We start from the raw sequence: 22,772 nt of genomic DNA, 5'->3' as shown, positions 1-22,772 counted from the left end.
CACACACAAGCTCATCTTCCTCTTCCTCCTTTTTGAACAATGACTTTCCCCCATGGTAACTCACAGGCAACATGGAGTTGATCTGAAGAACTACTTCCAGAGGAAGCAGAAAAAGCACAAAAAATCAAAGGACTAGTCAGCAAGGCTCATGATTGAGATGGGGAGGGAAGATCTTCCAGGTACCGTAGCAAGTAGGAGAGGTACTGCTGCCAAGCTGCCTCTGAAGTACTGAGTTGGTGTACTGGATGTACACCTTACCCAACTCAGTAATGTAATGCTGCTAGCTCAGGGGAGGAGAGGCAGAGCCTCAAGCCTCCATCCAACAGGCCAAGCTCAGGCAGAGAGCACACAGTAGTGGAGAAAAGAGAAACAAAACAAAACACAGAAAACACATTTATCAAGGACTGAAGCTGCCTTGCTACAAATGAAGAATTCCCAACACATGAGAGTTTGAGAATGCAGTGGAGAGCTTAAAAGTGTGTGATCACATGCTATTTAATATAAAACCCTGTAAACATTACCACATCCATTTACCTGAGAATCCTTTAATGTTACCTGGAGTTCATAGTTCTTCAAAATCCATGAATGCCTGTATAAATGTTCCAAGGCTAAATGAATAGCAGGTAACACTCCTGCCGTTAGGTTTCTCTGGCCTGTTTTGCAAGTGACCGGTAAAAGTCCAAGAATAGATAGGTGAGTACGATCCCGTTGTTCAGAATATGTGATTATTAGCAGCATGTAAATTACCAGAATCTCCCTCCTCCATTTCCAGAAAACCATCTTTCCTAGTTGCTCTTTCTGTCTTCCTGTCTCCCCTTGGATCATTCATCCCTAGAGAGAATAGGCCTCAGCTTCTCTCTCTGCCAGACATTTTACAGCTTTCTTTTGCCTTGGTCAGTTGTGTCCCTCTGAGAAAGGAGTTAATTGTTATTAAAGGATAAAGAGCTCTCCAAGGCTGGCTTTTCCAATTTGGACAGTAATCCTACTCACAGCAGTGCTGTGAATCAATACTTCACAAGAATAATCTCTAGGCAAATTGCTCTGCCAAGTCTAATTTTAAACATGTGTCATTTTAGATATTTCTCTAGCAGAAATAATCACCCATAGTTGACAAATCTATAAACAAACTATTATAGTCATTCTTTTAAAATCTGATATTCTATTAGTTGATCAAAACGTTAGTATATTGAAATCTTATTTTCAGTGCCTCTGCATACTATCAAGTATGCAATATTGCTTCAGTTTATTTTAGTTTCTATAATTTAGCTATCAATTGTTGTTTCAATTTACATTACATGAACCAAACAGAATATGCGGTGTCGCATGTTGATAATATCTTATATGCTTCCAGGAAAGGAATAAAAAAGCTCAATCACAGTTGCACATCTTGATTCTACTCTCCCTGCACACCCAAAGCTTTTGTTAAAGTCAGTGGGAATGTTGAGTGTACAAGGATTGCAAATTTGGCCTTCTCTCATACAGTGGTCACCCTTAAATTTTGATGATTGCTTTGGATAATATCTTAAATATCTAAATAATTTTATCTTGGTAGTAGTCTTAAGGAATACCCCATAATAAATATAAAGAAGTTTATGTAATACTACAACCCTGAGGTAATCGTATCTATTTATCTAAGGAAAAAATGGCAAGTTTTAGAGCAATCACTTTAATTATAAATAGATCTCGGTGGAAAAAGGTTTTGCCATCCTGTAAAAATTTCTGAAGATTTCCAAAAAAATTCCCATTTTAAGCTGGGACGAAAAAAATCAGTCTTGAAAATGTGCGTTAACCAATAATCCAAAAAAATTTCAGGTTGGGTCAATCAAAATGTTTCATTTGGGTAATTTCACCCATTTTTAATTGTTAAAAATGACTATAATTAGATTAAATTTCTAAACAAAAAGTAAATTTTGAATGAGAAAACCAGAATTTTTCTTTTTGAAAATGCTAAGACAAAACATTTTGACAATTTCTAAACTTTTTTCAAAAAAAAATTTCTATCAAGTCAAGAAATCTCTCTAAACCAACCCTCTCCCACGAAAAGTTTTGGTTTGAATGAACTAGCATTTTCTGACCAAAAAAAGCCATTCATCAAAAAATTCCCAACCATCTCCTCTAACTATAAACATCCTTATTTTTTAGAAATTGCATTCTGTACATTGTGTGACACAATGTACGGAATATGCTCTAAATAAAATTACGTTAAAGCTTCTACATATCTCAACTGGAAATGATAAAAAGCTACATAGTGTTTTAGCACCTAGCCCTGAGTAAAGGGGTAAGGCATAACTGCACAGATGCAAAAGGAGCCCAGGGAAGGAACTGTGTTTCAATCTACTGCTGGAGTTGACCAGAAGCTGATTACTTCATACTGATCCTTGCACCAATCCTCCTGTCCTGACCTGTACAGGGAGGAGCAGAGCCACCTATTTCTTACTCCTCCTCACCATACCCAAGCTCAAGCATGGGGTGAATGGGGGATACCAAGTGTGCAGTCCCTGCTCTCCTCCACCACCCTTGCCTACAGCCTTGATGCAGTGAGGCTGTATGGGGGAGCATGTGGGGCAGAGAGGAGGAGGGATTTACTCCTCTGTATGTCCTTGTATAGCTGCATAGAGCTGGGCCCAAATCCAGCACAAAACAATTGGAACCCCCTCACTGAGTAATTTAGAACATTAGCTAGTCAGAACACTAAAAAGTATGCAGGGATGGATCCATTCTGCATTAGCAGAGGAATAGATATAACGATGCAATTTTCTATCTCTTATTTTCCATCTCATATCCCTATGGTTCTATAGTGTCATTATAAAACGTAATCTTTAAAACTTGGGGGAGATTCACCCTTGAGCAGAGGGCCAACACAGCCAATTTACCACTTAAATCCGACTTACACAACTTAAGTGGGATTTAACTGGTGCATAGGTCTTGTGGTAGAACCTCTTTGCCAGGGTTAATTCAATATCACCAAACTTGGGCTTTCAAAACTTATGAATCAGGCCCCCCAAATTCATGATTAGCTTTAAAATCATGAGAGGGGGAAACTGTGTCTCTTTTATGCACAGAAAGGTCAAAATTTGCACGCACAAATATTTAGGAGGTATGATCTTACGCCAAATATACAAAATTGGTCTTCAATCACATCTTCACTCTTTTTGGCCTGGTCTTTTCAGTTAGGCAGATTTAACCACCATTGGCAGAAAGATGGACAAAATGATTTACCATTATGACCTCATGTTTTCTGCAACATATCTGACCTGATTTCAGAAGCATCAGCTCACTAATACTAAATTCTACAGAAAACGGAATATTCTTGCACTACCCCAGTACATTCCAACAGCTACATTGCAACTCATATTATGCTCCTATGCAAGGAAGTAAGAATGAGTAAGAACCTCCACACATATATCCATACATAGGCTACTCAGATCTTGGGTTCAGGTATTTTGGAGTAAGTGAAGCTACTTGCTGGCCAGAATAAGTGTGTCAATGTGAAGTAGGTAGCAGTTTACTACTGTCATAGGCCGGTAGTAAAAACTACTACCTCCAAGAGTAAGGGGCAAGCAGGGGAGGAATTGTGAATTATAGGTGTATCCAATTCACAATGGCTCTCAAGGCTTATTCTCATTTGGTGCATTGTATGCACCACAACTTGCTGAGGGCTGTACCTAAACTCACACTCTTGTCCGAGGGATGTGATATGATGCCTGGTAAATAAGAAGGATAACTCTGGAATTTGAGGCAGGATGGAAGTCTGTTTGTGTCTGTAGTTTTAGTTGTTTTCTTTAATAACCACTTTTTGTTTAAGAAAGAAATATACAATGACATGGAGGCACCTTGTTCCCAATCATCTAGGACTTAAAGATAAGTGTTGCTGTTTTCACTTCAGCACATAAAGCTTGAAATTTGTAGCAGGTGATGTGTCTGTTTAATAGATTAAAATTGCCCGGTGTCAATCTTGTATTGTAACCATGTACAACATTGTTGAACTGGGAGAACAAACTGTGATTCTTTACAATTTTTTTTCAAATCTATGTTGCTCTTCATTAAAAGACATGTCCACACTAAAAAAAAAAACCTTTTCTGAAAATGGTTTTCAGCAGTGGGTTGTGGTACTGAAAACTGTTTCAGCAAGTGTAACTGAGACTTCCGCCAAGTAGCACTGTACTGCACTGTACTGAAACAAATCCAATAAAAACTCTGGGAGGTCACTTTCACTTGTCCCATTTTCCTTCAAGAGAAAGAAGTTCATCTCTGATAAGTGTCTGTAAAAATGGAATAATTGAATTCCCATATTTATTGTCTCTCAATTACTCTACATCACTTTTAATCATTTTGTAAGAAAAAGATGGTGGTGTATTCTGACCTCGCACACACATCCAGTCCTGCAAACTATGTTCTTTCCATCTCATTCATCATCACCATGAATAATGATTACAGAGTTGGATCTTAGTTAACATTCTGTTGATGGTGCATTAGTCAGAAAAAAATTAATCTCTGCATTGCTAACAGGAGTAAAAGGTAGCAAAAAAAATTCATTAATGTAAGCACATATGACTTTGGATACACAGGGGGAGCAAATCTGGGGATTCAAAGTATCATGGTCACATAGCCACTTTTCTGGCCATAATTTCACTTTAATTATTCCTTCTTTTCCAGAATTGACTGGTTTTACTGGTTTTATTTTGACATAATTGTCAACTTCCATAAAATTTGTTTCCTGCCAGGAACATTTAGCCACCTAACCAGAATTTACTTTCCTGTGTCAGATCTACAAAGATTTTTGCTTATAAAATTAATCCCATAATCCGTGTGTTAAAACAGGTCTCCATCATTTTTCACTTTGCTGAATTAACCTAGCCATCCATGCCATCCATGTAGTTTAACACACAGATTTGCCCATCAGGAATAGGACAATTTGCTCATCATAGATTTAACACCTATAAAGCATATTTAAGTTCTACCTTAGGCCCTATCTACACTTACCTGTGAGATTCGGCAGCAGTTGACGGGAGTTATGCAAAGTATGCAAAAAACTTGCATAACTCCTGTTGACTGCTGAGCTTCTCTTCTGCGCTCCACCTGCACTGCGCTGCGCTACTTTTGTAGCTGGTCTTAGTATGTCGATTTCTGGATTGACTGAGCTGGTCTGCACTGACCGCTCAGTTGATCCAGAGAAATCAATCTGACGGAGGCAAATTTGCTGCCATCAGTGTAGCCATAGCCTAAGGCCTACGTCACACATTTCAAGAGAATTTTCTTAACTGAATTTGCTGTACATCTTCACAGAAGTTTTTTCGACAATCATGAGTAACTGTCAAATCTCAATCCAATAAATCATTCACTGTATGTGCTTCCCAAATCTACTTCTCAAATTTGAAAGTCAATTTTGTTAATTTTTGTAATTTTGATAATTTTCAAATAAGTTTCAGCTGAAGACCAATTAAGTTGTTTGGTTTTGAACCAATATTCCCCAACAATTTTAGATGGTTTGAGCAAGCAATTTGCTTATTTTTCTTTAGAACAATGATAATCACTAACTTTTTGCTGAAGCTAATTTCCAGATTTTGGGAAGAATGAATGACCGTGTTAGTCACTGTTAGCATTTTCTTTGTGTGATGTCACACTCACACACATATTCCTCTTCTACTTTCAGTCTCAGAACAGAGTCATTTTCAGAGAGAAGATGGATAAATCACTTGTAGGCAGACCTTCTGTGAGGTTTTTTTTTTAATTTTTGTCATTTGTTGTTGTCTAGTGTATTCCAAAGGCAAACGGAGATAAGTTTATAGTTGTCTTGTATTTATAGCATTTTAAATTGAGTTCAGGACCCCTTCATTTGTATTTCTGAGAAACACACCAGTTTAGAAGTTATTAGTTCATTTTAAAGTTTGATTATATACTTAAACTGCAGCTTTGTGTCACTTCATGCCTCCCACACAATAGCTTCTCCCCTCTTGAGGACAGTCCATTAACATTGATAGGGATGTTCCCATCCTACACTGATGCATTAGCTTTTTTCAAAGCAGACTGTCATTAAAGCTGGGCAAAATATTTGGGCAAATAATTTATTTGCCAAAAAAATCAGTTTTTGATCAATTGAAACTGTTTGAGAATTTGGGTCAAAGTCAGCAAAATGTTTCAGCTGAAAAAATGGGGAAAAAATCCAGAAAAGTCAAAACTTTCAACATTTTTCTAAATGAAACTTTTAGCATTTTCATTTCCAAAGGACATTTCATTTAAAAATTTACTTAGATTTAACCAAAATAAAAAACATCCAAAAAAGGTTAAAAAAATCCCCCCAAAACCAAAATGAAACATTCCATTTTGGATCAAACTAAATAATCCCTTCAAACTGAAACTTTTTTCTTTGTTTGTTTCAGTGAGAAAAAATGAAACAGTCTTCATTTGGGTTGCCCTGAAATTATTTGTTTTTCCCGTTTAGCCACTAAACTGAAAAATCAGTTATTCACTCTGCTCTGATTATCATTCATCCCCTTTGTATCTCTGAGTTCCATTGTTTAATTGTTTTTTTTTTTTTTTTTTTTTGATCAGCGTATGGCATACACACAGGTCCTTTGAAATCCTTATTATCTATTTGACACTAATATGATTTATTTTTTATGGTAACTCCAGTTGTCACACCAATGCAAATCTTCCTCCCATGCCAGAAGAAGAGTCACTACCGAGATTAAGCCACTCCTGCAAACTCTGCTTTGTATGCATCTCAGCTTTTCAGTAGCCAGCTGTTCAACTGAGAAGCAGCTGACAGCTGGTGCAACACTCCTCTAAGGATTTACTTTCCACACTGCTACCCAGAGCATTTGGACTTGCTTGTAGGCCAGAAAGCTTCATCTAAAGAAAGGAGAAGAATATGTTTTTGCTGCACACATAGCTTCTGTTGCCTCCTAACAGGTGGTGCAAGGGTCTCTCTCATCTCCTCCCTGCTGGGCAACATGCTTGAAGTAAAAAGGGTGATATTACTGTAAATGGCATGAGTGAGAACATTACTGACATAGTGTATCCAGTTCTGGTACCCATACTTGGAAGAAAATGTTGACAAACTGGAAAAGATTCAGAAAAGATCTACAAGAATGATTCAAGGGCTCGAAAACTTACCATAGAACGACAGACTAAGGAAACAATCTATTTCATTTATCCTGTGTTATGCAGGAGGTCAGACTAGATGCCCCTTCTGGCCCTAAAATCTATGAATGACTGGCCACAGACTGTTTCATCTCTAAACTGAAATCAGTGGAGTACAGCAGGATTGGAGTGAAAGCAGAAAACATGACTGTAAGCCACTAATGGCCTATAGATTGTATATTGAGTAATAAAGCTCTAGGGACATAGATAAAATGAGACATTGTAAGAGTCTTATTTCATACAAAACAATATTTTGCTCTTGTCATAAAAGTCATTTCTATCAGCATAGGCTATGGAAAAAATTAATTAATGTTTCTATGCCTAAAATATATATTTTAATTATGAAATTAAACTATGCCTGCATCTAGTATCTTGTGACAGTAGAATAATGTGCAATAGTTTCAAAGGACTTTTTAGTTGCAAGACTTTGATTTTAAAGATAATATACTGATTTAGTTTAGTCAAGCAATTTAAAAGTTTAAGGCAAGAGATTGTGAATTAATTTTAAGTGGCATTTCTGTGTCACCTACTCATAATGTCATGTTGCTCCTAAGGCCTTGTCTACACTAGAAAGTGTTGTAGATGCAAGTTACAGTGATGATCAAAAAGCGCTGTAATTACAATGCTTGTGCCTGTCCACACAGCACTCATTGTGTTGCCAAAGCACGTCCAAAGTTGGTGTTCTACCATTGACAGTGAAAGAAATGCACTATGGGCAGCTATCCCACTGTGCAACTTGCCACCTTGTGCTGCTAGGAGTTGTGGGAAGGCAGAGAGGATTGCAGTGCATCATGAGTGCGGGCTCAACGTCTTATGATACAGTGATTTCCGTCCTTTCATTCCATTAGTTTCCGACTGCGTTTTATGGCATTTTTCAATGGCCCCCGTTTCTTGAGCACCCGCCAACTCTATTTGAAAGGATGGATCCTACACTGCTCTCCACTGTTGTTGTCAGTTTTCTGAACACATCACAGTTGGTCATGCGATATATCATGAGTTCCTAATCGGAACTGGAATCCCAGGCACCTGACATGCTGTGTGTCATGCAAACAAACTATGCCAGTTTACTGTTTGCATTCATGGAGCGTCTGCACACAGTGCACTACTGCTTTTGAGCATGTGAAACAAGCACTGAACGGTGGGATCGCATCATTATGCAGGTCTGGGATGATGTGCAGTGGCTGCAGAACTTTTGAATGTACAAAGCCACCTTCATGGAACTCTGTGCAGAGCTCGCCCCTGCCTTGCAGTGCAAGGACACCAGAATGAGAGCTGCCCTCTCAGTGGGGAAGTGCGTGACGATCCCCATGTGAAAGCTGGCAACTCCAGACTGCTACTAGTTGGTCACTAATCAGTTTGGAGTCGGGAAGTCCACCACTGGAGCTGTGTTATCACAAGTGTGCAGGGCCATTAATCACATTCTGTTACTAAGGACTATGACTCTTGGAGGTGTACATGAAATAGTGGATGGCTTTGCAGCGATGGGATTCCCTAACTATTGTGGGGCGATAGATGGTACAAATATCCCAATTTTGGCCCTGGACCATCTTGCAACAGAGTACATCAATAGAAAGGGGCACTTCTCATAGTACTGCAGGCGCTTCTGGATCACCATGGGCATTTCACTGACATCAACACGGGTTGGTCAAGGAAGGTGCATGACGCATGCTTTTTCAGGAATACAGGCCTGTACAGGAAGCTAGAAGCAGGGACTTTCTTTCCAGACCAAAAGATTCCAACGGGGGATGTTAAAATGCTCATAGTAATCCTGGGAGACCCAGCCTACCCACTAATGCCATGGCTCATGAAGCCTTATATAGGCAACCTGGTTAAACAGCAAGGAGCACTTCAACAACAGGCTAAGCAGGTGCCGAATGACTATTGAATGTGTGTTTGGCAGATTAAAAGCTCTCTGGCAATGCCTTTATGGCAGGTTAGACCTAAATGAGGAAAATATTCCCATGGTTAGAGGCACCTGTTGTGTACTCCATAATATTTGTGAAGCTAAGGGTGAAAAGTTTCACGCAGCATGGAGTGCAGAGGCAGATCACCTTGCGGCTGAATATGAACAACCAGATGTCATGGCTATTAGAGGGGCACAACAGGTGCCATTCAAATCAGGGAGACCTTGAGGAACTATTTAGACAATGAGCATGAATAGGGTGTCTTTGTAAACAGCACTGTGCCATACTATGACTGTTATCCAGCTTGCACTGTGGATCAACGTGGGGTGTGACCACCGTGTGCAAGAGACACATAAAGATTGCTTATTCTTCAGAGTATGTCTTTATTAAATAACAATTATTCACAACATACATGAAAAGCTGTCCTGGAGGGGAGAAAGCAGTGAGGAGCAGTGTGAGCTATAACAGCTGGGTGTAAGTCCAGCTGTCATTCTCGAAGCTGTCTGAAGGGGTGGCATGAAGGGCCAAGACAGGCTGGGAGTTTGTAGAAATGTGTGGGTGGAGTTTGGGGAGGGCATGGAAAGCAGCTCTGTACTGGCTGCAAGAGAGGGGCGAGCACACATAAATTCAGTCTGCAGCATTATGAGTTGCTCCTCAATGGCTTTTATCATGCACTCGTGACCTGCTTTCACTCGCTCCTGGTTTTCCCTTCTCTCCTGTCTAGCAATTTTCTAATTTTCAGACAGTGTGCTCCATGCCCTTTTTTCTTTTTTTTCCACCTCAAGGGACTGGAGGAGATCTTGGAACATCTCCTCTTTGCTTCTGCGTGGTCATTCTTATCAGCTGCAGGCATTCAGCAGGTGTGGAGGGGTTTCCCCTCAAGGGCACACGTGTAGAAGCACAATAAACAATGAATAGAAGCATTACTGTGAGTGCAATAACAGCATTCATGCATTACTGTAAAATACACCTCTTTCTCACTGTCCCCCCGGCAAGTGCACAGCTCAATGATTACCTAGGGCATGATGAGTTGTACCCAGGGAGAGGGGGTAGTCAAGCTGGGGAAAAGGTTCTGGGTGGTGTTTGGGGTATTGATGCAAATAGATAGGGACAAAATTTAAAATTGTGCCACTATTTTCCACAAACAGGAGCCATAGAAGTCGATATCTCACTCCTGAGAGTAAGCAGGGTTGCTAGGGTGCATCTTCTCCATGCGGGCAACTTCAAACCAGGTCCCTATGCTGCTAGCCTGTGTGTCGTTTTGGTCCCTGCACAAGTGATTGTCGATTGGTGCAGGAAAGTTTCCTACAATGGGGGAAGAAACAAAGCAGCCCTGCCAAGGAATCTCTGGCAGAGGATTGGCAAGTACCTCCAGGAAAGTTTCCTAGAGATCTCTCTGGAGGATTCCTGTGAAATCTCGGTATGCATTAATATACTTTTCCACTGCACTGCCTAGCGGAACAGTGGAATGAGAAGCACATGCAAACACAGCTACTCTTGTGCATTTCTATCCCTTCAACCAGCTGCATAATGCAACAAAGCAAAGGACAGCTGTACATCATGTAACCAGGCAGCATCAGCTAAAAAAAAAAAAAAAGCCTCATCCAGGCGCCCCTCTTCTTCATCCTGTATGCCAGAGCTGGAGGGCTGGGACTAGCTCGAACCTTTCTGAGTCAAGCAGAGGTCCTGGCTCCCCATGTCAGCAAACAACCCAGTCCCCTGCTCTGCATCATCTTCCAACTCAACCTCCTTGTCCACAACTTCTCCGTCTGAGTTGAGTCCAGTGTACACTGGCTCTGGGACTGCAGAGGTATTCATGGATCTCTTGGTGAAGGTGGAGGTGGAGTGTGAGGTCACAGGTGGAGCAGCAGATCTTTGGCTATGCACCAGAGCGACAATTTGACTCCCCAGCCTTTTGGTATCTCTGCCGCAGCTCCCTGATTTTCATACAGCACTGTAGTATGTCCCTTTCATAGCCCTTCTCCGCCATTAAATGAGAAATTTGACCATATGTATCAAAGTTCTTTTTGCTGGAGCGGAGCTGGCACTGCAGCCTCCTCACCCCAGATGCCAATCAGATCCAGAAGCTCTGGTGTGCTCCAAGTGGGAAAGTGTTTGGTGCATGGAGTCACCATGCTCAGCTGCGATGATGAGATATGAACTCTTCACACTGACTAAGCAGGAAATTGAATTTCAAAAATTCCCAGGACTTTAAAGAGGGAGGGGCGGAGGGCAGCGGAGTTCAAACTGATGGCCAGAGCAGTCAAGATGGGCATTGTGGGACACTTCCTGGAGGCCATTTACCATGACATAAGCAAGCATAGTGTCTACATTGATGCTTTGTCACTAAAGGTTTGGCACTATGCCTCTCATTGAGGCGGTTTTATTTCGTCACAAAATCAGGGGAGCTGGGTTGACAGGAGGGGGAGATTGCAGAGTGTACACCACCACTGTTTTGGCGCAAAAAGCTGACTTTGGTCGACAAAAGTCTCTAGTGAAGACCAGGCCTAAATAACTTTTCTGACTTTTAAAAGTGTTGATCATCCAGCAGCTCCCACTGACGTCAAGAGGAGCTGCCTATTACTCGGCATTTCTGAAAATCAGATCTTTTATTTATCAGACTAAGAACTTGTCTACACAAGAAAAATACTCTGGAATAAAGTGGGGTGTGAATTCAAAGTGCAATAGCCATTTTGGAATAAATCCCCATGAGGACACTCTTATTCCAGAATAAGAGTGCCTTTTTCTGGTTTAGCTTAAACAACTTCCAAAAGCGGATTAAACCAAATCAGAAAAAGACAGAATAAAAATATCCACATGGCAGCTTTTCTAGAATAGCTGTTGTGGAATAGTTTATTCTGCAATAGCTATTCTGCTCAATTTCCCCATATACACCAGTCCTAAATCATGTAATAAGTACTTAACACAGGAATGAATTGACTAAACTAGATGTTTGGACCTGTATCAGTCTCTATCCTGCATGTTTTGCTACATTCCTTAGGCCCTCTCTGATTGTTGCTTGCTCCCTGCTTGGTACTTCTGGTGAAGCAGTAAAATGCAGCATCTAAGTGGTGGAGAAGGACTATAGTATAGTGGTTGTTAAAGCACAGGACTGGGAATCTGGCAATTTGGATATTATCCCTGGACATGCTATTGACTTGCTGTGTGATTTGGGGTATATTAATCTCTCTGGGTGAGTCCAGGCACTCCATCTCCTCTGCACCATGCAACTGATTCCCATTTAAAATTATCTGGATGGGGAAGAGAAAGAGAGAGAGTTGGTCCCTCTGCCTCAGTTAACCTTTCTGTAAACTGGAGATACCCATATTTCCCCAGACTCACAGGGATCTTGTGAGATTAAAATTATTATTGTTTCTAAAGCACTGTATGATCCTATGATGGAAGGCCCTATAGGATTCCAGAGTATTAATATTATTGTAGATATCTGAGTATATTTAATACATTTTTCTACCGGTACAATTGCAAGTACATGTGAGTATATATATCTGAAACTGAAAATGTTTTAAAAATATACAAATTACATGTTGTGCAACTTGAGTTTTAATCTGTCAAAGAGTAACATTTCATATAGAGTGGAAATTGTAAAGAAAAATATCCACTCAGTATCTCTTTACTAGGCAAACACTAAATTCTCTGCTTGGGCAGGTACAGTAAACAGTGGAAAGGAAGTTAATTAACATCCCAAAAGGAGCCTCTTACAACATTTCCCTGAGGGAGAAGGATGCCAGGTTTACAAAGAAGCTTAGTTTGTATACACTCCTTTACAGGAATTTTGTAGATCAGTGAAGTTGTAAAGGAAACTGGAACCTACACTGTGTAACCAACACAAGGATTATAATGGGGAATGGTTTGGGAGAAAACAGAAAAGAGTAAGACCAATATCCCGCAGCTAAAGACACTGGAGGGTTATCATTTTGTGAGGGAAATGGTATGATAAGTAAAGCTATGATACTAAAAAGGGGCTGCAGGGCAATGATGAATTAGGCACAGTGTTTGGTGCATTAGCCAACTTGGTAAAAATGCAGGGGACTGCTCTAAGCAATGAGTCTATTAATTAATAACAACCCACATGGTTTCATGAAAAATAGGTCTTCTCAAAGGAACCTGATATCACAAATCTGAATAATTGTACTGATATAATATACATGGACTTTTGTAAAAGATTCTGTCTAGTACCAAATGGCATTCTGACTGAAAAACTGGCACTATTCAAGACCAATATGGTACACATGAAATGGATTAAAAGTGGCTAACTGATACATTAATGGTGACTCTCCAGAGAGTGGGGGTGTTTCTAGCAGAGTCCTGGGTCTTGGCCCAACAATATTCAATATTTTTTACCAATAATCTTCAAGAAAATACAAAAATGGTTGCTGATAAAATTGGCAGATGATACAAAGATTGGTGAAGTGGTAAATAAAGATGTGACTAGGTCACTAATACAGAGCAATATGGATTGCTTGTCACCTGAGAGCAAACAACAATATACTTTAATACAGCCAAATGCAAGGTCATTCATCTAGGAACAAAGAATGTAGGCCAAACTTACATGATGGAGGGACTGTCTTCTCTAAAGCTGAGATTCTGAAAAGGACTTGGGGATCATGCTAGAGAACTAAGTGAACATGAACTTCCAATGTGATGCTGTGGCTAAAATGTATAACATGATACTTGGGTGGAATGGGTAACTACATCCCAGCTAGATGGGCAGATGTTCTAGGGAGATCTCAATATGGAAAAGTTAAGAAACACTGAGCTACCACATAAAGCCACTATAAGATCCAGTGGCTGGAAACTAAAGCCAGCAGAGTTCAAAATGGAAATAAGATGCAAATTCTTAACAGTAGGGGTAATTAATCACTGGAAAAATTTACCAATGAATGTAGTGAATTCTCCATAATTTGGAATCTTTAAATCAAGATTGGAGATCTTTCTAAAAGATATGGTCTAGTTCACATAGGGCTAGGTGCAGGAATCTCTGAGTAAAATTTATGCCCTGTGTTATGCAGGAGATCTGATTAGACAATCATAATGATCCCTTCTGAACTTAAAAATCTATGAATTAATTAAGAATGGTACAGGGTCTTTGCAGAGGAATCTAAATTTTCTACTACCTGCCCTTAGCCCCTCAATGCTCAGCTTTAAAAAATAATTAGACCATAATCTGGGACTTCATCCATCCAGGAGTCCCCTGACAACAATTTTGACAGCCTATGTGATCTAGCCCTGACATCATAAGAGTTGTGTTAATATTACCTTTGGGGTTGGGGGTGGCAGTACCTTTAAATTTTGTTAGAGTTCATTTCTAGCATTTAGTAATACTTCTTTATCAAATGCTATTAATGAAATCTGCCAGAGGCCAAAGCTTAAAAACAGCCCAAAACTAATATCACAAAGTCAAAATGACAGACATTAACATGTTCCAAGCCCCTTTCTATCAACCCAAGATATGGGGTTGTGAATTAGTGCTTATTACATCACATGAAGGTGGAGTGCCAAGTCCCTCACAAGGCCCAATTCTGCATTCCACTATGATCTCTTTGCACTGCTCTAGTGGTGCAAAGGGTCTGCAAACCCAGCGGATCTCACCTGCTGGAATTTCCCTGTGCTTAGAGGAAATCTCTGGGTGGCAGAGAGGTTCTGTAACATCCCCCTTGCAGCCATCACAGGGGGAATGGCAAGGAGCAAGGAAATATGACTGAAGCTATTCTCCAGCCATTCCATGTTGCCAGAAGAGCCCTTTGGGACACAGGCCGTTGGGCATAAATAAGAGCAACCCTGAAGCTGTTCTAATTTACTCCAGAAGCCAATCTAGTGCTCTGCCAGATCCAGAACTGAGGAACCGCAAAGGTGATGCAAACATCAGCGTCACCTCAAATTATGTGCAGCTCTGCTGAGCCCAAGAATCAGGTTCACAGTATATCTGACTTCTTAGATTTTCAGAATCTTCTACTATTTTTAGGATTACTAGTACATGAAAGATATTCACTGCACATAGCAGTAAACTTCAAAATCTCAAAAAGTCAGATTGTGCCCCTCATTCTGGTGTTCTGGCACTGCAGGGTTAAGGCAAGCTTGACACACAACACCAGGAATGTGGTCTTTCACAGTCTGAAGTTAGGGAGCCACTGCTGGTTATTCCAGGTCTCCACAAAGATCCAGTCCTATAATGAAGTGCTTATTAGCTTGCCCCAAATGTGCCAATCTGCTGAGTGCAGCTGCTCCAAGAATAAATCCAATAGGAATGGCTGAGTGACATCAAAGGATGAATTCTCCTCTAGCGACTACCTCCACTACAGATTTCTCTAGTCAGCACCTCAGAAGCAGTGCTGGAGCCTCTCCGTAGTAACGGAAAGGAGTTCTGCAGTTCAGAAACTGCATGGGCACCAATTGAATTCCAACAAATGATGGGTGCTTGATTTCTGCTCTCAGAATTCCCTCAGATGCCAGTAGGTATTCCATAGTATGCCATAAAAATTGCTCACAATGCAGTGAGCCTGGAAGTAATGAAAGGGACTCTAGAATACCTACCTACACTCCATCATGATTAAATCATTGCTGTAGTGTGATGCTGTGTTGGTTACAAATCTTGAAATGTGATGCTGCTTGTGCCTATTCAGCTAACCCAATATAAGTTGCATCAGTGTAACTTCTGCATGTAGACAAGCCCTAGGAGATTTAATAAAATATTTCCATTGGAGCTCCTCCACCTCATCCTTTTTATAGCAAATATTTTTCTTACAGTTATCCCCAGGATTTCATCCCATTTTTTTTGTTCACAAATACAGGAAATCTGTTTATATTAAGTCCAGAGACAGCAATTCCTCCCCCCTTTCACAATTATTTGAAGCTTCTTTCTTGATGTATTCATAAGAAAGAATAACTTTACACTATGAAGGAGTCAATTTACTGTTTGGAGCAGAGTTCTCCACACAAATGTGTGATACCACCTTAGAATGATGAACTCTGGGGCTCATATGAAATCTAATGGGCTGTTGGCTATGTGTGTGTTGCCAAAGAAACGTAGAGGATGCACATTCTGTAGGTAAGGAGCGCTGCTCCTCTCTCTCCTTTCCTCTCTCTCACCTGAAGACCAGTGGAAAAGCAAGCAGAAAATTAAAGCAGCCAATTAACTATTATGTGATCTTATGTTTGGAAAATCCTGAGGGAGAGAGACATCCCAGAGGTAATGGTAGCTAAGACAAGCCTTAGCATTATGTCTCTATTGGAGCAACATAATAAGAAGAGTTGAAGAGGCCACAGACTACTTTTCAAAATCAAAGTAGATTAATTATTAGTGCTAAGCACCAAAAATGTGCTCTAGTTATTGTCAAAATAACACTGCTATCCAGTCATTCATGCACATTGCTACTCAACAATTTGAGTAGCAATTTGGAGTTTAATGTATAGGACTCTGTGGTAAGTACCTACATCAGAAAGTATAAACTGCATCTTTAGTTCTGAGTGTAATCTATGCTAGTATCAAGGGTCACTGAGGACACAGGAAAAAATGCTTGTCACTTTCACCATCAGTTTACATCTCCTTTCTTGTCCTTAAGCTTCTCCCTTGTTTTCACCTGATTGTAGCCCTTTATGAAACACATGATGGCAAAGAACACCTTTGTCTGTTCCTTTTGATTGAGACTACTGAGTGGAGATAAAGGTCCAGACACCTTTTCCTCTGTAACTACCTCTCTTTTGAAGTTAAAGGGATTTGCTGTTTGGGATGGCCTATGAGAAGTTACCAAAACCAACCTATGATTCATACAGGCGCCTTAAAATTAAACAATTTATTGAAAATACAGAGAACATTTTAATAAAACAAAAATATTTGCAGAAAATATTTAGATTTTAAGTGCTCATAAAATAGATTAGATAAGGTAGTCTCTGCTTAGTTACAGAATCTGAGAGGGAAAATACATTATTTTCTTAGAAATTCAGCTTTTCGTTTAGACCCTCTGGGTCAAAAGCACGAGACACTCTCCTTTCTGTGTTTCAATGATCTGCCCACTGTGCCAAGACCTGTTATCCAAACCTTTGGCTGGTGATTCAGTTCGTGTCAAGGATGTTAAAGAACATTATCCTAACAGGGTGAGTTACAACAGAAGTTCCACAAAGTACTGGTAGATTAAGTGTAGTATCTGGGGAAAATGAAATCATCTCAGTCCTCTGTACAATGTTATTGTCCCCTCTTTCTGATAATATACTCCCTACTTCTGAAACAATGCCCTACCTTCTTGGCTCCAAATCTTGCATTTCAAATCATTTAGATCTTCAAAAGCCAAGATGATTGAATTCTGATTTGCACATCCATTATTCTTGGTATAGGTGTTGGGGTTTAATAACTTTTTGGTCTGACTGTGCCAGTTTGTGTATTGGCTCCTCAAAGAGACAGAAAGTATATTCCTCATTAAGGGGATATGTTCAAAGGAACAAAGGGCAATACGTTCAAAGGCACAAAGGGCTTGTAGGCACCCAACTCCTACTGAAAAATCAATGGAAGTTGGGTGCCTGACTCCCATTTCTGCCTTTGAAAAAATCTCTCCCTATAATCCCTCTTACCAGCTTTCACTTGCTATGAAACAAATATTGACATACCACATTCTCTGTCACACTGCTCAGTTTCTTTATGTTAGGGTTGTTGTTTTTTTCCCCCTACAAAATGAAGTTCTATTCTACAAGCTGAATGAATGTATAACGAAAGGAAGAAAAAAAGAAATAGACCTTAGTTATGGCTTCAATACTAAGAGATGTTAAGTTTCCTTTAAAGTCAATGGACTCTGGATCAGGCTCCAGAGAGCATAGGATACTCAGCAGCTCACTTTATTTAGCCCTACATTTCTAAAACAACATAAACAGCAAAATCTAGCATGGACAAAAATGGGTCTTATTCAAAGCCTGCTGAAAACTCAATAGGAGTTTGATCACTAACTTAAGCCTCAATCCTGTAAACACTTACACTTGTACTTAACATTACTCACATGAGCAGTTGTAGTTGTCCTCATGTGCATAAAGAAACACAGGGATAAGTGTTTACAGGATTGGATCATTAAATTGGAGCAGGATCAGGCTTTTCATTTCCCTTTAAACAACCTTTGCATTTTCATAAGTTTGTTTGATCACATTTTGCTGAGACAACCACAGCTGGCTTGTGCCCCATTTCAGCAAAGAACTTAAGCGTGTGCTTAACTTTAACATGTTTATGTGCTTTGCTTAAGTGGAGTGGGGTTACTAGTGTGCCCAAAGGTAAGCACGTACACTTGACTGCTTTTCTGAATTAATGCAGCCTAAATGAGAAAGTGCATTGCAATGACTTGAATATAAATCATTGGACTTAAAGTAAATGCATTTTTATATATTACAGAAATCCAAGCAGTAAATTAACAATACTCATTTATCTTGCCAGAAAAGTATCTTAATATATAAGTGTTTCAAACTGTATAAATAAGTCAATCCAACCTGAATTTATTTTTTATGGGCTTTTCATTATAACTGTAAAAAAAATATAATATACTTCAACACGAACAAAGTTGTCTCAAGGAGGATTTTGGAAAAAAATGAAAAAAATGTTTAAGAATCCAAAGCACTACCATATGTAGACTTAAGTATTATAAATACACTTATAGTATGTCTCAAAATATTCAGAAATCAGATTCTTTCACTTGCTATCAAGCCCTGAATTCAATGTTCTATTTTTCCCCTTTAAGAATTGATGATGTCTCTGTATCTGTAATGTATGCATCTGTAAAGTCCTAAATGAGATGCACACTCCCTGGTCAGTGATTATGTCATGAATAGAATGTAGGTTTCCTCCTCTAACCAACAGACCACACATATTTGGCAATCTCAGCAGTTGGCCCAGGACCGAGTGGGCCTGGTGATTTAACTACTCTATCACTCATGTTTTGTGCACATTAGAATTAAGACAGTGACTGACTAGTATCAAGAAGCTTGCACTGACATAACTACATTTGGTGGATACACCGAGAACTTTTTATTTCAAGTGCTGTCATTCTGGCACCTTTCATGAGTGCTAAGTTATTTAATTGCAACTGTTAACAATAAAGCACTGATCAAAATATGCTGTGCATTTTCTAAACACAGAGAAAGAAAATTTATATTTTAATAAAATAAAAAATATTGTTAACCTGTTTACATGGTACATACACGTGTCAATTTATTACAGTTCCAATTAATTCTATAGATAACTTCAATCTACCTTCACTAGTTGAATGACCAGAGAAAAGTGTATTGATTAAAATAAGCACATCCATTCTCCAAATCACATCTGCACTTTTTTTACACTTTACCCATTCGAGGATTGTATATGAACTCCCCTGTACATTAAAATGAATTAACATCCTATGATCATCGAAGACTAGCTGATATCCAGTATTTCCCCAGGTCACCGGTATTAACAATGTACAGGAATTCAAAGCTACATAGTAGGTTTATAAAATGACCCTGATTCTTGGTTTCTCTGAAGCACAAAATAGTGAAAGTGAAGTTTTTTTTTTTTAAACAGGGCCGTTATTCAATCCACTGAGACACAGAATCTGTTTTCTAAATATTTTTAGTGTTAGTTTTCTAGTTCAGAAAGCAAATTCTGTGTTAATAAATAACATACATATGCCAGACAAAATTTTTGAGGTTTAAATATAAAGGATAGCAGCTTATTGAATATTATTGGATCCTTATATGTAAAGGGGAAATCATGTCCAAGTTTGCCTATTCTCTTTTCTTTACACATTTTTATTTTTATAATAATCCCATCTTTCAGCATCATCAGATTAAAAAGGATAATGTAGAGAAGAATGAATTAGTAAAATTGTGAGTATTTCTGACAAATACTGTGCTTATATAAAAACAGGTACTGTCATTCAGAAAAACCCCCATAATCCTTTTCATTACCATTTCACAGTTCACTGGCATTCATTTTCGAAGGACAACTAATGACTACCTTAGGCTCATCATGGTTGTGTTCTCTTTCAACATATCATTTGCATTAATAAAAAAAATGATGTCTTAGAATGTTTTCTTAGCATTTGTGTCTTCAATGATATGCATTTCTACTAAAAGAGATCTGAAAAATTACTATGCTAAACATAATATAGTTTTATGAAAATAAAACGCAGCAGTTACAGAATATGAGATTCCCTGAACAATTGCCGGATTAGACATATTACAATGAAAGCATCCGCTCCTTGATGATCTCAGTTTATTTCCATCAGATTCTGGGGACAGAAGTGGGAGAGGATAGGGGGTTTTCTTAAAACAAATTAGGGCAGGGAAGATGTTCAATAGTCAATTGCTTTACCAGGGTTGTCTTGGAAATGGATATCAGACACTAGTATAACACAAGAAATGACTGCCATCTTCAGGAAAGGTTCAATATTGAATCAGCATTTATTCGCTGCAAACACACGTTTAAGTTGGGACCAAAATCAAGTGTAATTCAGGAAAAAATACTTTTCAAAGCCCCTATGTCGCTCTGTATAATTAAAGTGAATGAGAAATTCCTGTACCAAATCTGACAGTGTTTCCTGCCCAATGCCCTCTTCCAGCCGCTAAGAAACAGATCTGGAACATAGCGCTTTTACAGGAATTATGTCTGGCATATACACAATACCGAGAAACTGCAAATTTAACTCTTTGTGAGCATCCGCTGCTTTGATTTCACAACACTGTGCTCAAGCTGTTGTCACCTCTGAAATTCGCCTGCATTCCTTAACTGTCGTGTGTTGCGCGCACCACACGCAATTGATACGACTACATAATCTATTAATTGTAAAAAATGGGGTGGTGAGGACAAGGAGACGTAGATCTCTACATCAAACAGGGTAATACGCACGGCGAATAAATCGGCTAGAACTAGGAGACGAAGACGTATTCCCCTCCTTACTTAGCATTCACCCTCCAAACACACCTCTGGAAGGACATCCCTGCCTGCTCGCGCCGCGCAAGCTAAAGCTGAAATGTGACAAAACCCACAAGCTCCTTTTCCACCTCCTCCTAGAGCTTCAGCTACATCAATTGCCACTCAAATCCAAATGCTGCATTTTATAAATCCGGATCGCAGTGCCAGCTCATTGGAAGGGGGAAGGCAAAAAAAAAAAAAAAAAAGGTCATTGACGTGCATCTGTTGCTTAATAAATCGAACCCGCCCGGGGAAAGAGAGACAGCCTGAGAATTTCTTGCCGTAGAAATAATCAATTATACCCATCCTTCCGCAGACTTAGGTCACGAAGGGCAGCAAAACCAAGCAATCAGACCACCTAGCAACCCAGACACCTGCCCGGACCAGCCCCCACCTTGTCAGCCTAGCCCCCGCCTTCCCCAACAGGCCAGCAGAGGAGCTACCGGCCGTATTCTGCTCCCAGCGACTGACCCCGCTACAAAATGCGGAGCAAGCCCCGTTGGTGTCAGCAGCAGAGGCGGGCCAGCGGCGCCCGGGTGTCTCTGAGAGCACGACCTGGCCCGCCAGCCCCGCTGCCCGCCACCTCGGCTGTCCCGCCAGCGTGTCTCTCCAGCACCGCTGGCGGCCCCACACCGGCCGGCTGTGCGCTGCGCCCTGCGTGCGGACCCAAGGGGCCGGTGCCCCGAGCACACGCTTGCGGGTCAGGCCGGGGAACAATCAGCTGCGCCTCAACCCGCCTGGGTGCCCCAAGGTGCGGGGCGGCGAGCGGGAGCGGAGGGCTCCTTCCCTCTCCCAGCACCTGCCGCAGCCCCAAGACTTGCCGGCCGGGGAACCGCCTCCCTCCCTCCCTACCTCGGTGTCGTAGAGCCGCAGGTCCAGCGAGTAGGGGTTGAGCAGGGACTCGTTGCGGATCTGATCCATGGCCAGCTGCACGGCGGGCAGCACGCCCCGGCCGATCTTGCTCTTCTGGTCCTCCTCCGACTGGCTGAGCGGCATCAAGCCCATGATGGAGATCGGCGTGGTGGCGTTGGGGGGCAGCCCGGCCGCCCCCCGGGAGTGGCCCCGAGCCCAGCCCAAGCACAGGAGCAGCAGCAGCAGCAGGGCAGGGCAGGCGGCGGCCGTGGCCGCGCGGGGTCTCTTCGGGGAGGGCGGCATGCTGCGGGCGGCGGCTGGGGCGCGGGCTCCCTCACGCCGGGCGCATGGCGGGGTGGCCGCTTCCCCCGGCCAGGCAGAGGGCGGCAGGGCTGGGCGCGGCGGGCACCAGCGGCACCCCTGGCAAGCAGCCTCCTGCCGGCAATGGCGCGGCCTCCTCCCCAGCGCCGCCGGCCGCGGCGAGAGGGGACCTGCCTCCCCTTCCACTCAGCGCCGGAGCCGGCCCCGCTCCGGCGTGCGGGGAGCCGCGGCCACCATAGCGGCGCTGAGGCACGGCGGAGGCGGAGGCGGAGGCCGAGGCGAGAAGCCCCCTCCGGGGGCGGGGGAAGGGACGCGGTGCGGCTGCGGTGCCGGCGCGGTCTGCGGGAGCGGCTAGTGCCGCATTCCCCTGAAGCCGGCAGCCTGCGCCGCTCGCCCGAGCAGCTCCCCGGACGGCCAGCCTCCTAGGCTGTAATCCTGGCCAGCCCGGCGGCCGCGCTGCTTCGGCCACGCCGCCGCTGCTGCTGCTGGTTGGGCGCGTTGTCACCCCGGGCTCCTTCCCGCCGCGCGGAATCGCTGCCGAGGAGGAGACGGCGGCGTCAGGAGATGCGGGTTTGGGCACCTCCGCAGCCTATAGGAGCGAGCGAGCGAGAGCG

At 41.6% G+C, this 22,772-nt stretch overlaps 1 protein-coding gene across 1 annotated transcript in view; it reads right to left on the bottom strand.

The window, feature by feature from the left end:
- Positions 1-22,415, bottom strand: part of GABBR2 (gamma-aminobutyric acid type B receptor subunit 2) — a 761,509-nt gene extending 739,094 nt beyond the window's left edge. Inside the window, exon 1 of the mRNA XM_067569912.1 lies at positions 21,838-22,415. Coding sequence (XP_067426013.1) covers positions 21,838-22,140 — 303 coding nt within the window. The 5' untranslated portion in view covers positions 22,141-22,415. The remainder of the gene's footprint in view (positions 1-21,837) is intronic.
- Between the last annotated feature and the right edge of the window lie 357 nt (positions 22,416-22,772).

The sequence above is a fragment of the Emydura macquarii genome, unplaced genomic scaffold (assembly GCF_026122565.2).
Source record: "Emydura macquarii macquarii isolate MOO-44397 ecotype Brisbane River unplaced genomic scaffold, CSIRO-AGI_Emac_v2 contig_2948, whole genome shotgun sequence".
Classification (NCBI taxonomy): Eukaryota; Metazoa; Chordata; order Testudines; family Chelidae; genus Emydura; species Emydura macquarii.
The sequence above is the reverse complement of the archived record's forward strand: the minus strand, read 5'-3'. Positions and strand labels throughout refer to the sequence as shown.